Source organism: Canis lupus, chromosome 8 (assembly GCF_011100685.1).
Source record: "Canis lupus familiaris isolate Mischka breed German Shepherd chromosome 8, alternate assembly UU_Cfam_GSD_1.0, whole genome shotgun sequence".
Classification (NCBI taxonomy): domain Eukaryota; kingdom Metazoa; phylum Chordata; class Mammalia; order Carnivora; family Canidae; genus Canis; species Canis lupus.
This window is the reverse complement of record NC_049229.1, coordinates 41,961,385-41,975,250: the sequence shown is the minus strand read 5'-3', so window position 1 is coordinate 41,975,250 and position 13,866 is coordinate 41,961,385. Positions and strand designations below refer to the sequence as shown.

At 43.6% G+C, this 13,866-nt stretch overlaps 1 protein-coding gene across 3 annotated transcripts; it reads right to left on the bottom strand.

Moving 5' to 3' along the window:
• Positions 1–383: 383 nt before the first annotated feature.
• RDH12 (retinol dehydrogenase 12) lies at positions 384–11,452 on the bottom strand. 3 transcript variants are annotated; one of them, XM_038545031.1, is made up of 7 exons: positions 11,214–11,452; positions 9,670–9,788; positions 9,020–9,175; positions 8,228–8,332; positions 6,736–6,945; positions 4,591–4,780; positions 384–1,159 (listed from the first exon to the last, which is right to left on the bottom strand). In XM_038545031.1, exons 1-7 carry the CDS (start codon positions 11,279–11,281, stop codon positions 1,057–1,059), a joined length of 951 nt encoding a protein of 316 aa, XP_038400959.1. In that variant the 5' UTR covers positions 11,282–11,452; the 3' UTR covers positions 384–1,056. The 3 variants fall into 3 exon arrangements, with proteins under 3 accessions (XP_038400959.1, XP_038400960.1, XP_038400961.1); XM_038545032.1 differs by having other exon boundaries at positions 11,238–11,452; XM_038545033.1 differs by lacking the exon at positions 6,736–6,945.
• Positions 11,453–13,866: the final 2,414 nt, after the last annotated feature.

Below are 13,866 nucleotides of genomic sequence, written 5' to 3'. Positions count from 1 at the left end.
AGAGAAGAGCTGCAATTTTAGGACCAGGAGTTATCAGGGCTGGTCTTTCTGCATCTATGTACCAAATTAAGTGAAGTCTGTATTACCTCTGGCCTTAATCTATAGTGGAGATCAGCATCTATGTGCTTTAAGTCTCTCCTCTTACATTTTGATGATAAAATGGGAGAGCTGGAAGAAACTGGAGAAAATACCCAACTGAATCATCTTTTTTTTTTTTTTCCTTTTTTTTCCAACTGAATCATCTTATTTTGCACCCAGATGCAATAATTTAAGAAGGTTATGGGTAGGTGGGTAGGGTGAGATACTACTCACTGAACTAGAAGGCTGACTTCCCCACTTTGTTCCATTTTTCCTTTGCTACCCTGACAAAATAAATAAGGCAATAAGATGAATACACCATTTTTATTTTCTCTAAAAATTTAGGTAAAGGGAAGTTTGCAGGAAGAAACCATCAATGTGATTGAGAATGAGAAGGCCCAAATTTACTCAATATTATGTCAGTTAAATCTCAATAAAGCTAAAAAAAAATGTTTTTAACTTCTTAAAAAGAACTGAAAAAAGAAAATGGGAAGGTACAGCTTCATGCAGTGGCTCCAGGATGCTCAGAGAAAGAAACCAAAGTTGACCAAGGACAAGCCAAGATTTTCCTGAGTTGGTTCAGCCTCCAGAGTTCTGACTAGTATCCCAAAGAGGATGAGCCAGAATTTGGGTCTATAAACCCTGGACATATAGTATGTCATGTTGACACTCCTGTCACATCCACTGAGCATTCTGGCTCTGCCCAGTCCTCCTGCCCAGAGAGGGCAGCTGACTCTGCAATACTTAGAGAAGAATCCTCCGTAGGTGTGAACATCTTGTACCATGAACCAGCCTCACCAGAGTGTTGAGTGTGCAAAGGTTTCCAGAAGAATGGAGAGAATCAGAGCAGGGCAGGATTCTCAACAGTAGCCAGCCAGGAGGACAGTCCTTCTGAATTGGCCTTCTCCTTCGTCTTCTTGGTCTCCTTTCAGTAAGGCATGGACTAGGCCTGATACAGGTGTGGCTCTTCCACCAGCTCTAATCCCACTGGATTCCTAGAAGCTCACAGCTGACATTCCATAAGCGCTCAGCCGTTTTGTTATCTCGGGCCCTCGGAGACACCCAGGCCCTCTTGCAGTCACTGGAGGGCAGAGAAAGAACATGAACATCCAGAAGTGGCAGGTGGCAATCTGGAAAAGTTGATGGCCTCTTTCTCAGAATATATTTCTAAATGTCTAAGATATATTGGATGAAAAGGAGCTCATTGTCTTGGAATGCACTTTTAAAATACTTTAAAAACAGATTTGTGCTAGAGTAATGCAGAGGCTTCTTTGTGAATGTATTCTATCGCAAGAGCTTGCTGGGTCTAATAGCCACCGGCCTTTGAAGTAGTGGTGAGCAGAGGTGACACTCTGAGATAGCTGCACCAATTGCCATGTGACATGAAAATATTTAGTTTCATTGGTAACAAAGTCACAGGTATCACTACTACTCCTGCAGCTTATGGCCGACATTTGTCATCAAAGGAAATGTCAAATTTCAGGTGGAAGTTAGTGAAACTGAAGACAAGCAATTAGCTTCTCATCCAACTTCACAGACCCCTTGAATTCTATCCGTAGACCCACTTGTGCCCCATGAACCCAGCCTAAGTACAGTATTTTCTTCTGTTTTGGAGGGAGCAAAGGATGGGGGAGGGGTATCTAGATGGATGAGGAGATAGGGGAATACAGTGCTCACGGTGGTTTTCTTTAAATAGTATTTTTTAACTATAAAAGTTCTGTATAAAGCTTACAAAATTCGGTGCTGATAAAGAAGAAAAGCCTATTTACTTTTTCTTACACTTGTTTGCTTTGTGTATGAATATAGACTATTTTCCTTTTACAGAAAACTGGGATCATATTGTATGTAGGATGGGGGGAAGATATATTTCTCTTGTTAAAAATGCATGTTTTAGGGCAGCCCCGGTGGCTCAGTGGTTTAGTGCCATCTTCAGCCCAAGGCATGATCCTGGAGACCCAGGATTGAGTCCCACCATCAGGCTCCCTGCCTGCAGCCTGCTTCTCCCTCTGCCTTTGTCTCTGCCTCTCTCTCTCTGTGTCTCTCCTGAATAAATAAATAAATACAATCTTAAAAAAATAAAAAAAAAATGTATATTTTAGGGACACCTGGTCATGATCCCGGGGTCCTGGGATCAAGCCCTATATTGGGCTCCCTGCTCTGTGGAGAGTCTGCTTCTCTCTCTCCCTTCTGCTCCCCCAGCTTGTGCTCACACATTCTCTCTCTCTCAAATAAATAAAATCTTTTTTAAAAAAATAAATAAAATTTAAAGATAAAAATGTATATTTTGATTATATAAGTGACAGGAAATATGTGATCTTTAAAAAAAGTTTTTAATACAGAAATACTTGCAATAAAAGGTTAAAATTCTCCTTCACACTCCTCTCTTTCTCAAACTCCCTGGAAGTAACTACTACTTTGGTTTGCTGTGTATCCTTCCAGACTGTCTTCTATGTATTTACAATGAATACTTACATAGTTCTGTATTGCAGTTTTTTTCTCACAATATTATATCACTGACATTTCCCCCACTGATTGAATATTATTTGGAAATATTTTAGTGACTATATAATATTGTATTACATACTTATGGCAGTGATGTCAAATACCCAGACTTCAGGATAGCATTGTCTAATACAAATGTGATGTGAATCACAGATGTGAGCCACATGTATAATTTTAAATTTTCTAGTAAAATTTTTTGTAAAGGTTTTACTTATTTGACAGAGAGCAAGTGCACAAGTAGGCAGAGCAGCAGGCAGAGGGAGAGAGAAAAGCAGACTTCCCACTGAGTAGAGAGCCCTACTTAGGGCTCAATCCCAGGAACCCAGGAACATGACTTGAGTGAGCTGAAGGCAGATGCTTAACCAACTGAGCCACCCAGGTGCCCCTCTAATAAAATTTTTAAAGTATATTTTAAAGAGGAAAAATAAATGGATGAATTAATTTTACCAGTATATTTTATTCAATTCAATATAGCCAAATAATTTCAGCATATAATCAATATAACAAATTACTAGTGAAATATTTTAATTTCTTTTTTCATACTATGTCTTCAAAATCTGATGCACATTTTATATTTACAGCACACCTCAATTTTTTTTAATATTCTTCCTTTTTTTAAGGTTTTATTTATTTATTATTCATGAGAATACACAGAGAGGAGAGAGAGAGAGAGGCAGAGACACGGGCAGAGGGAGAAGCAGGCTCCATGCAGGGAGCGCGACGTGGGACTCGATCCTCAGTCTCCAGGATCACACCCTGGGCTGCAGGCGGCGCTAAACTGCTGAGCCACGTGGGTTGCCCCACACCTCAATTTGAACTAGCCCTGTTTCAGGAGCTGAATAGCCACAAAGGGCTAGTGGCAACCACACAGAACAGCAAGCTCTATAACCAGACTGCCTGGGTTTAAATTCCAGGTCTACCACTTACAAACTATCTGACCTTAAGCAGGACTTAATTATTCTAGGCCTCAGTTTCCTTGTCTGTAAAGTGTGGATAATATTATTATCTACCTCCTAGAGTTGTAATAATGATATGAATTATTACATGTAAAATATTTAGAAGAGTACCAAATACTTACAAGAGCTCAAGCAACATTATCTATTATTATTTATCCATTCATCCATTGTTGGGCACTGAGGTTATTGCCAATGCTTCACTTAATAAATGGTGCATCAGGGGTGCCTGGGTGGCTCACTTGGTTAGCGACTCAGGACTCAGGTCATGATCCCAGGGTCTTGTGATTGAGCTTGGGGGGGGGGGGGGAAGAGTCTGGAACTCCCTCTCCCTCTGCCCCTCCCCCAGCTGGTTTGCACACTCTCTCTCACACACATTCTCTCCCTCCCTCCCTCCCTCTCTTGGTCATGTAAATAAAAAATCTCTAATAAATAAGTAAATGGTGCATAATGAAAAGCCTTGAACAAATGGGACAGGATAGCAGATTGGGATAGATCAAGTCATGGAATGGAAAAGAGATTTAATCTTGGGCTTCTTTTTTTTCCCAAACTCGGATTGCGCAGTCTGCCACAAGATTCAACAGTGAAATGTCTTTGTCTTCAGTCCATCAGATGGTGCCAATCTTGGCAGCATTGGGAGAGAGTTCACTGGGAGAGAGGTGACCTTGCCCCAGTGCTATGTGCTAAATGGTATTGAAGAATTCATTAAAGAAGCCAATCAGAAGCTTAAAGGAGGAGAAAAAGGGCCAGAGGGCCTGTTAATGTTCTTTCCAAAGCATAACCAAGAGGGCCAGTCCGTTCTAACAGCTCTTAGAAAGCTACAAAGCTGACCTGAAGATGTGGCACATAGGTATAAAACAAACATAAGAGCAACTGTTGCCCAGTTTCTGATGTGAGCTCCCTTGGAAAAGTAATAGCACTTGGTTTATTGCCTCAATCTGTCTGGATTCCATTCCAAGCACAAGCTTGGCCACTAGGGTGGGGAGCAGAGCCCAGGGAGCCCTGTGCCCCACCATATACACAGGTGATGGAGAAAACCAGGACTGCCTCCACTTACCTGAAGTACTTGCCACTCAGGGGCTCCAGACCCTCAGCCAGGGCACAGTGCAGGCTGGTCTGTGCCCCCTCCCGTGCCGACTTGACAAAGGGGGAGAAGATCCTCCAGAGCAGGCACAGCAAGAAGGAGTGTCGCACTAGCTCAGAGCTGACGACGCCTGGGTGCACAGCATAGGTAGTGACCCCCGTGCCTAGGGCAAAGAAAGCACAGTTATTTGGGGGTGGGGGTATATCCAAGCCCAAAGAAACAGCTTATCTGCTGCAGCAAAATGCACAAATGGGAAGGGGACTCAGAGAACGAAACCCCAGCTTCAGGAGGTGCCTCTCCCAGCCAGGTAGAATCTGATTGTAATTAATTGATCTCTCCCAGAAAGATCTATAGACTTCTCAGACTTCTATGCTCCACAAGGAGTGCTTGATTGAAGGTCCTATTTCTTTTTTTTTTTTTTAATTTTTATTTATTTATGATAGTCACAGAGAGAGAGAGAGGCAGAGACATAGGCAGAGGGAGAAGCAGGCTCCATGCACCAGGAGCCCGATGTGGGATTCGATCCTGGGTCTCCAGGATCACGCCCTGGGCCAAAGGCAGGCGCCAAACCGCTGCGCCACCCAGGGATCCTGAAGGTCCTATTTCAATGTCACCTTTACTCTGTAGCTTACATATTAATAATAGAAACAACTACATGTAGTTGTAGTAGTAATAGGAGGACAAGGAGGAGGAATATCAACTATTAACAGTGGTATCTTTGATATTTCTATAGAAGGAGCTTAGGGAAAAAAAAAGAAGGAGCTTAGGGGAAGCAACTAGTTATAAGTCAGAAGGCTAGGACCTTGTTTTGAACTGTAATTGCTGGGCAAGTATATTTTATGGGGTATAGAATGAGGGGTGTTGGGGAGATAATGGAGGTTAACATGACCCCAAGGTGCTCCTACTATCTTTAGTACTTATTATATGCAAGGGCTTTGCTACATGCTCTACATGCATTATCTCATTTAATTCTCAAGAGGCTTGCTTATAAGGTGCCCATTTATGGGAGCAGAAACTGAGCTCTCATCACAGAGAGGCTCAGTAAATTGCCCAGTCATACCTAGCAGGCTGCAGGGCTAAAATCTGAACTCTGATGAAACGTAAAGAGCATAGACTCTGGAACTAGACTGTCTGCATTTGAATCCTGGCTCATTTAGGAAACTTGCTTGGTCGTTTCTTAATATGTCTGTGATGAGATATAGCTATCTCTTCATTTGTAGAGTGGGCAAACCTACCTCATAGAAATGTATTAAATGAGTTTAGACGTGTACAGTATATGGCACATACAAAACTCTCAATTATTATTATCATATTATTTCTTCTAATAATTACCCTATTCTTCTACCTTCTGCATTCTGATGGTAAATACCATTGTTCCCATATTCCAACTTATTCCCAGTGGCAAATGGTCTGCAGATTTGCAGATATCAAAGCCAACAGCTGATCAAAACCTTCAGGGGAGCAGAGAATCAAGAGATTAAGAGAAATCTCACCTCATTTTACAGCTGAGGGGATGAAATCAGGAGAAATTAAAAGGATGTATCCATATACATATGTGGCTCCTACGTGGTAGAGCTCAGACTCAGGGGGCCGAAATCCAGCCTGAGCTTATTGACTGCAGGCAGTGGCAGCTTTATTGCTTGGCTCACCATATGAACCTCGGCAAATGGCACACACAGAATGCACACACAGAAGGAAGAACCCTGGATTTAAAGCAGAGTTCCCACATTCCAGTCCTGACTCCTTCACTTGCCATATAACCTTGGGCTGGCCACTTCTTCGAACCTCAGTTTGGATACATAAGATAATAATAGTAAGTGCTCTGCCTGTTACAAGAATTTGTTGTGAAAAGTCAAGTGAGATAGTAGAGAGGAGATAAGATGTGACATACATGTAAGATAGATTTTATAGATTCCTAACCCCTGTTCAATTTTAAGCTTCCTGAGGGCAAAAATTATTTTTTAGTCTGTGTATAACCTCATTCTCTTTAGTGTATAAAGCTACCACTGAAAGGTGCATGTTTGACATCTTGACTCCAGAAGTTTCTACGAACCTCTAATCTAAACAGAAGACCTTGCTTTTGCAAGGTCTCTACCCTGGCTCTTTCTCCAGACTTACCTTGGAGCCTCTTGGCCAGCTCACGAGTAAAAAGCATATTGGCCAGCTTGCTGTGGCAATAAGCAAAACCTCGGCTGTAGCGCTTCTCACCCTGGAGGTCATGGAAATGAATTTTGCCAATGTGGTGAGCCACCGATGACAGGTTTACCACCCGTGCAGGGGTGGACTCCTTCAGCCGCTCCAGGAGCAAGTGAGTGAGAAGAAAGTGGCCTGCAAGGAGAGCCAGGAAGGGAGATTGAAGAGTGGAGTGGTAGCCCAGGCTCAGGGGGTAGAAGCTGATGATAGGACTTCAGCATTAGCTCACTCTCTTCTGGTATGAACAAATTTTGATGCTATGAAAACTCAGTCCAAATGATCAGTCATTCTGAGCTTGTGGATTCCTCAAGACAGGGGCCAGAGCTGGACTACAGGTAAGGCAATATGGACTTAATCTGTATTTATTTGTCCCTGTGCCCTGTCCCAGTCAGGAGAAATGCTACCTGCTGGCTTCTTACCCCCCTTTGGCCATGTTCACACAACTGAGGTGCCCAGGTACATTCATGTACAGAAGGAAGGATAGAATAGTCAGAAAAAATAAATTGCCTAGGACCAGAGAATATGTTTCATAATCTCCTCACTAGAGCCATTACTTTGAATTCTAAACCCCAGCCTTGTTCATTACCTCAGGTCCTCAAGGTCTGCCTCCTCCATCATCCAACCCTTGACCTGCTTGGCCCTCAGTTATAGATATGACCCCCCTCCAGCCAAACAGTCTCCTGCATCCACCATGCTCTGCTTGGCAAGCCTTGTACCACCATGGCCTCATCTAAGAAGGCATTCTTTTTCCTGGTATCTCCCAAGTTTTGGGGTTTCTTAATGGTACAGGGATCTCACTTTTTTGTGCTGGACAGTGGAAAGATAGTGAGCAAAAAACCAATGTCCAGTCTATTGGAATCCTGGGGTCTAGAAAGACCACTAGAGATTCTTGGCACTCATATAGGGTCATCTTCCTACAGAAAACAAGTTGGGGTTTGTCTTGCTTTTCAGTCACTCAAAAATGCTTACCAGAGCATCTGGGTGGCTCAGTCGGTTAAGTGGCCAACTCATAATTTCAGCTCGGGTCATGACCTCGGGGTCATGAGTTCAAGCCCCACATCAGGCTTCATGCTCAGGGGAGAGTCTGCTGGAGATTCTTTCTTTCCCTCTGACCCTCCCCCAACTCCTGATCTCTCCCTCTCTCTCTAAAATGAATAAATGAGGGACACCTGGGTGGCTCAGCAGTTGAGCATCTGCCTTTGGTTCAGGTCATGATCCCAAGGTCCAGGATTGAGTATCGCATCAGGCTTCTTGCAGGGATCCTGATTCTCCCTCTGCCTATGTCTTTGCCTCTGTCTCTCCCTGTCTCTCATGAATAAATAAGTAAAATATTTTTTTAAAAACGAATAAATAAATAAAATCTTTTAAAAAATTAAAAAATAAAATGAATAAATGCATCTTTAAAAAAAATGCTTACCTAGGTGGTTGACTCCCAGGTGGGTTTCAAAGCCATCAGCTGTCTTAGAATATGGACACATCATCACCCCCGCATTGTTGATCAGAATATGGAGCTGCTTTTCCTCTATAGAGCAAAACCAAGGAGACTCTGTAGTTAGCAAGAAGCCCACTAGCTGCCTGTAGCAAGCCTGAGTATTTTCTCCTTGCCGTTGAACCTATCTCAGTGATATTTAATAACCGCTGTCATTGGGTTTCTAAATTTAGTTACTGATATCTTCATGGACACCACTCATTCAGTTATTCATTCATTCATTCATTCATTCATTCATTCATTCAGCAAATGTATACTTAGTACTGACTCTGGGCCAGGCCCACTCAGCTATGCCCTGGACATATAGCCATAAAACAAGACACACATAGTCCTTGTCCTTCATGAATTTCATAGTCCTTGGTAGAAGCTAGTCATTTTCCAAGATACAGAAGAATTTTGGCAGCAGCACAACTTCATCTAGTGCCTGGGGCCACAGGAGGTTGATTCTCAGAATGAGAAGTGTGTGACATCAGAACCACACCTTAAAGCCAAGCAGCAAGCCCAGACAGACAGCTCAACTTTCCCATTGCTGAGGAAAACCATGATAAGGATCCTGCCCAGCTTGTCCACCGCCAATTCCTTGCCCTGCTGGTTCAAGTGGCAGAACCTGTCCAGTGGGATCGATAGTGGCTCTGATGTAAGGGTCCCAGGTGGCACAGGGTGGAACAGCCACCTCCACACCCAGCTTTCTGCTTTTCTGTCTATTGGCAGGGGACTTACCTGCCAGAAAGCCCTCAGCAAAGGCTCGGATGGACTTGGTATCAGATAGGTCCAGTTTCCGCACCAGCACCTGGGAGTTCTTTGTATCAGCTCGGATTTCACTGGCTGCAGACTCCCCCTTCAGTACGTCTCGGCAGGCAATGTACACTCGGGCTCCTGGGGCCAAAACAAAGAGAAAGCCGTATGTTCAGACCCTAGGCTAAAAAAGTAGATGTAAGCTTGAGACTAGAGGACAAAATATTCTCCCAGCCATCCCTAAACCATGAGTGGCTATATTGCCACCTCAGGATTCTCATAAGTAGAACTGCTCAGTCCCTTTGCTGTCAGCTTAACCCTAGGCTGGGAACCCTGGTTTTTACCCACTGGTATTTAATGTTACCTGGTATCCCATTTAGAATAATTGATTTGACCAATATTGTACATGAACATCATTATTTCCCTCCATATACTAGGGAAAGAGAAGGGAGGGTGGGAAGTTTGTTTAAAGGTACAGAGTAAGTTGGTGTCAGAGCTGGACTTGAATCCCAGGTTCTTTAAATTCCCAACCAAAACCTCCAAGCCTAGGAGGAAAGATAAGGAAATGTGGACAGAACCCCCAGTTTGAAAGGCAAGAGGCACTGTCCTATGAACACACAAGGGGAAGGACTTGCCTCTGCGAGCCAGCTCTCTGGCTGTCTCCTTGCCAATGCCCGTGTTGGCGCCGGTGATCACCACTACCTTCCCAGGAAGCTGCACGTTTGATCTACAAACCCCACCAGCAAAGAACTTCCTATAGGCAAGGGAAACAAAAGCACTCATGTATCATCCTTCCAAATTCCAGACTGAGATCAACATAAAACCCATCCAGCCTCAAAGGGAAATTTCTTTACGTTGTCCTCAGGAGACCCAAAGAAGCTAATCTTCAGGAGACACTGTTTTCCCACTGGGCATCCTGCTCATCAGCTCAGGTTGGGAGGTCATGTGCCCAGAAACTACAAATGATTATTTTGATGAACTGAATAAGTGTTCTCGAGCCAGGGCCAATGGAGACCTTCCTCATTAGATAACATGGATGCCCAGCTCTTATTTCTAGAGGTTCCCAGAGGTCAGCTTCCTCCTCTAACCTGCATTCAGAACATATGGGTGATGAGCATTAGTGGAATCAGCGTTCCTGAGCCCTAGGTCTTCAATAAGCATCAAGAGTGAATAATTGATTAATAGCACTATGAATACAGCTCTTGGGCTGCCTCTCCAGTTTTAGAAAGCCAACATCTTCAAAGGCTTTCTGCTGTCCTACTAAAGAGTCCATTCTAGCCATCAGTGCAGAGAGAAACTTACCTTGTCCATTTGCTTGTGCAGAGAGCACCCTCTCATATAAAGTTGACTTGACAAGTTCCAAAAAAGAGGATGAGAACAGGGCAGAACTAACATTTCCTGAGCATCATCTGACTGCCAGACACTAGGCTAAGCGCTTTTTGTAAAGAACTTATTTTAATCCTCTCAACCACTCCAGTATTAGCCCCATTTTACCGTGGGGAAGACCGAGGGTCAAAGAAGTTCAATCCATTTGCTAATGGTGGCAAAATTGGAACTTAAACCCAGGTTTCTCTGCCATGACCTAGAGCAACACTCTGTTCCTGATATGTCCATTTAATCTTCTTTATTATCAGCAATTTTCAATTTTTTCAATCAGAACACACATTTCTTTGACATCTCCAGGAATCCCACGGCAGAAGATCCATCCCAAATCATTAGTTGAGGGTAGCCTCAAAGGTAAGAGAGTTTGTTTCCTTTACAAAATGCCTGGTACTTAACAATAAGTCCCTGAGCAATGACCTCCCATGGTAACCCAGCAGGGCCACCTTGACCGGGGGCAATAAAGAAGGGACCTAGGGCCCTTCAGAGAAACCCAAGGGAATAGAGTGATAGAGCAAGCACTTCCACCTCAGCTGTCAAGCTACTTTATAGAGTCAGCTGTCCACTGGCACCGGAATTCAAACAAGCCCCTTCTCTCCCAGCCCCAGGTGCTTCCTTCTCGTTTTTCACGAGGGTATTGCTAACGACCTCCTTCCTGCTTTTTCTGCCCTGACCTTCCCTTCCTCAGCCTCAATCCCCTTCTCTTCTCTCAGCAGCTGAGAACTGCTACTTACAAGCTACGCATATCCCAATCCAGGGCTTTGCAAAATATTCCATGAGTTACTCAAACAGGACAAACCTGATGGATGGAGCTATCACGTACAGGAAAGAAAGGAAGGAGGTAAGCAGTCCCAAGATAGCCAGCATCTTTTCAACTTCTTTAGTTGCTGCTGCTTTAGCAAAAGCAACTTGAACTCCAAGTCTGGCTCAAGCTCCTGGTCTGACTCCAACTCCTGGCTTCTTTGTGCTACCCCTGCCTCCTCTAGCTCCTCTTGCTGCTGAGTGAGTGAGAGCTCAGCGACAGCCAGGCTGGAAGCTTAGACCAGAATCCTATTTAAATCCGAGAGCTGTCAGAGCACAGCCTGCTGGGAGATGTAGTCCTGGGCAAGCGGACAGTGGAAAGAGCACTGGCATTCCCTTACTGGCAGAGAGAATTAGGATGAGGGGAAAATAGCAACTGCCTGCTAACTCTCCACTCTCAATTATTTCTCTTTTCTAGGGAATGTGTTCTCCTAACCACCCCCAGCGCTACTCCTGCAAGACAGGATATTTTTAACTTTAGTAGCCGACCCAATGACACTTGTAATAAAAGTGTGATTAAAACAGAAAGAGAAGGTAGAAACTCCCAGGAGAATGGTAAGAGTGGTCAGGAGGGTGGTTTCCCTTGGTGGGAAAGGGAAAGGGGTAGAGACTGGGAGGGGGCATGTTGAGAACTCCTGTGGGGATAAGCGTTCTGTTCTTCGAGGTGGGTACTGGTTACAGAGGAATGCTCAGTTTGTGAAAAATTCATTGAGTCATACACTTGATTTGTGCACTTTTCTGTGTTTTATGTTATACCTCAGGGAAGCTAAAACATGTGTACATGCCAGGGTAAGAGTTTCAGTGCATGGGCTCTAGAGTGGAGTTCCTGGTTCAGATCCCAGCCATCTATTTGCAAGCTCCAGAGCCCTGTGTAGTTACTCAGTTTCCTCCCTGTGCAATGGGTATGGTAAAAAATATATACCTACCTGTTTTAAGTATTAAATTAATACTTAAGTAGGCAGAAATTAAATTAATTAAATAGGTAGAAAATTTGAGAAGAAACTAGCATATAGGAAACTAGCATATGTGAAAGAGTTGGCTCTTTTGATTAATTTTTTAAAAATATTTTATTTATTTATTTATGAGAGACACAAAAAGAGAAAGAGAGAGAGGCAGAAACACAGGGAGAGGGAGAAGCAGGCTCCATGCAGGGAGCCTGACACGGGACTTGATCCTGGGACTTGAGGATCACACCCTGAGGCAGGTGCTAAACCACTGAGCCCCCCAGGTATCCCATGTTTTGATTCATTGTATTGATTCCTGTCTCCTTTGCTATCCCACTTGCTTTATTCAAGGGTTTGGGGCAGAAAAGGAAGACATAGTGAATGGGAGTAACATTTCAGTTGGATGCTTTTTTTTTTTTTTTTTTTTTTAAGTAGTCTCCGGATACAGGGCTTGAACTTGTGAGATCAAGACCTAAGCTGAGGTCAAGAGTTGGACATGCAATTGACTGAGCCCCTCAGCTGGATGATATTAAAGATGAAGGAAAACACAAGACAAAAAGCTAGCAGATACTCTTGGAGCCCTCCAAAAATGTGTGAGAGGGTGGGAGGAGGGTTCACAGTCCTTGCTCACTCAACATCCCTCTTCTGGATGGGTTGACAGGCCAGAGTCTTCAGAACAGGACCCCAAGAGTCATGCCCTAGTTCTGCTTCTTCCTGAGAAGCTAGAGCTTCCTAGGCTCCAGGAAGACGCATGTAATGAGGAAGATTCCTGTGGCAGGCAGGTGTTCACTCCCTCATTCATCCATTTAACATATACTTGCTAAGCACCTCTTGGTGTCAGGCATTGTGCCAAGTCTTAAAGACACAGTTCCTGCCCCTTAGGAATGTCATGGGCCTGATGAACAGAACAAGGTGTAATCAGATCATTCCCAGGAGGAATCTCTCTTGACTCCCATGTTGCCTCTCTCCTCTCTTCCCACTTCCTCTGCTCTGGCTCCAATTCACTGCATCCATGCCAGTTGCAGAGCCCTCAAAGTCCCAGAAGCCCCCAAGGAGACCTTGCCACTGGTACTCTCCCATGATGTCCACTGAGCCAATATGATCCAGTTGATTGGACAGAGTCCTTTTCCCCCATACCTGCTGACCGTGGGTCTGCAACACCTCACAGATTTTATGTGAAAACAAACTCTGTGTTTTACACTTAGAGTCCTTTTCTTCCCCATGAAACCAGGGCCAGGGTCAGCCAGAAAAACAGACACAATGCCATACCACACAAAGGAAAATACATCTAGTAACCTCAAATCTGGATACCTTTATACTAATGTCTTCTGGCTCCCCAGTGCTACTGAATCAAATCCAAGTCCTCCAACATTTGTAGAGATGATATTCAATTTATCTAGAATTATGGAAATACATAGTTTTCTAAAAACATGTTAAATATTATATGTCACCTTCAAGTGATTGATTAGTCCCACCAAATGTTAAACTATGTTACAAAGCTACAATAATTTAAATAGTGTGATACACACAGGTGAATAGTCAGGCAAATCAACAGAACAAAATGGAAAGCCAAAAAGTAGACCCAAATACATGTGGAAATTTTTAAAAATTTTTACTTTTTAAAGGTTGTATGTATTTATTTGACAGAATGAGAGAGCACACAGCAGGGTTAGGGGCAGGCAGAGAGAGAGAGGGAGACTCCCCGCT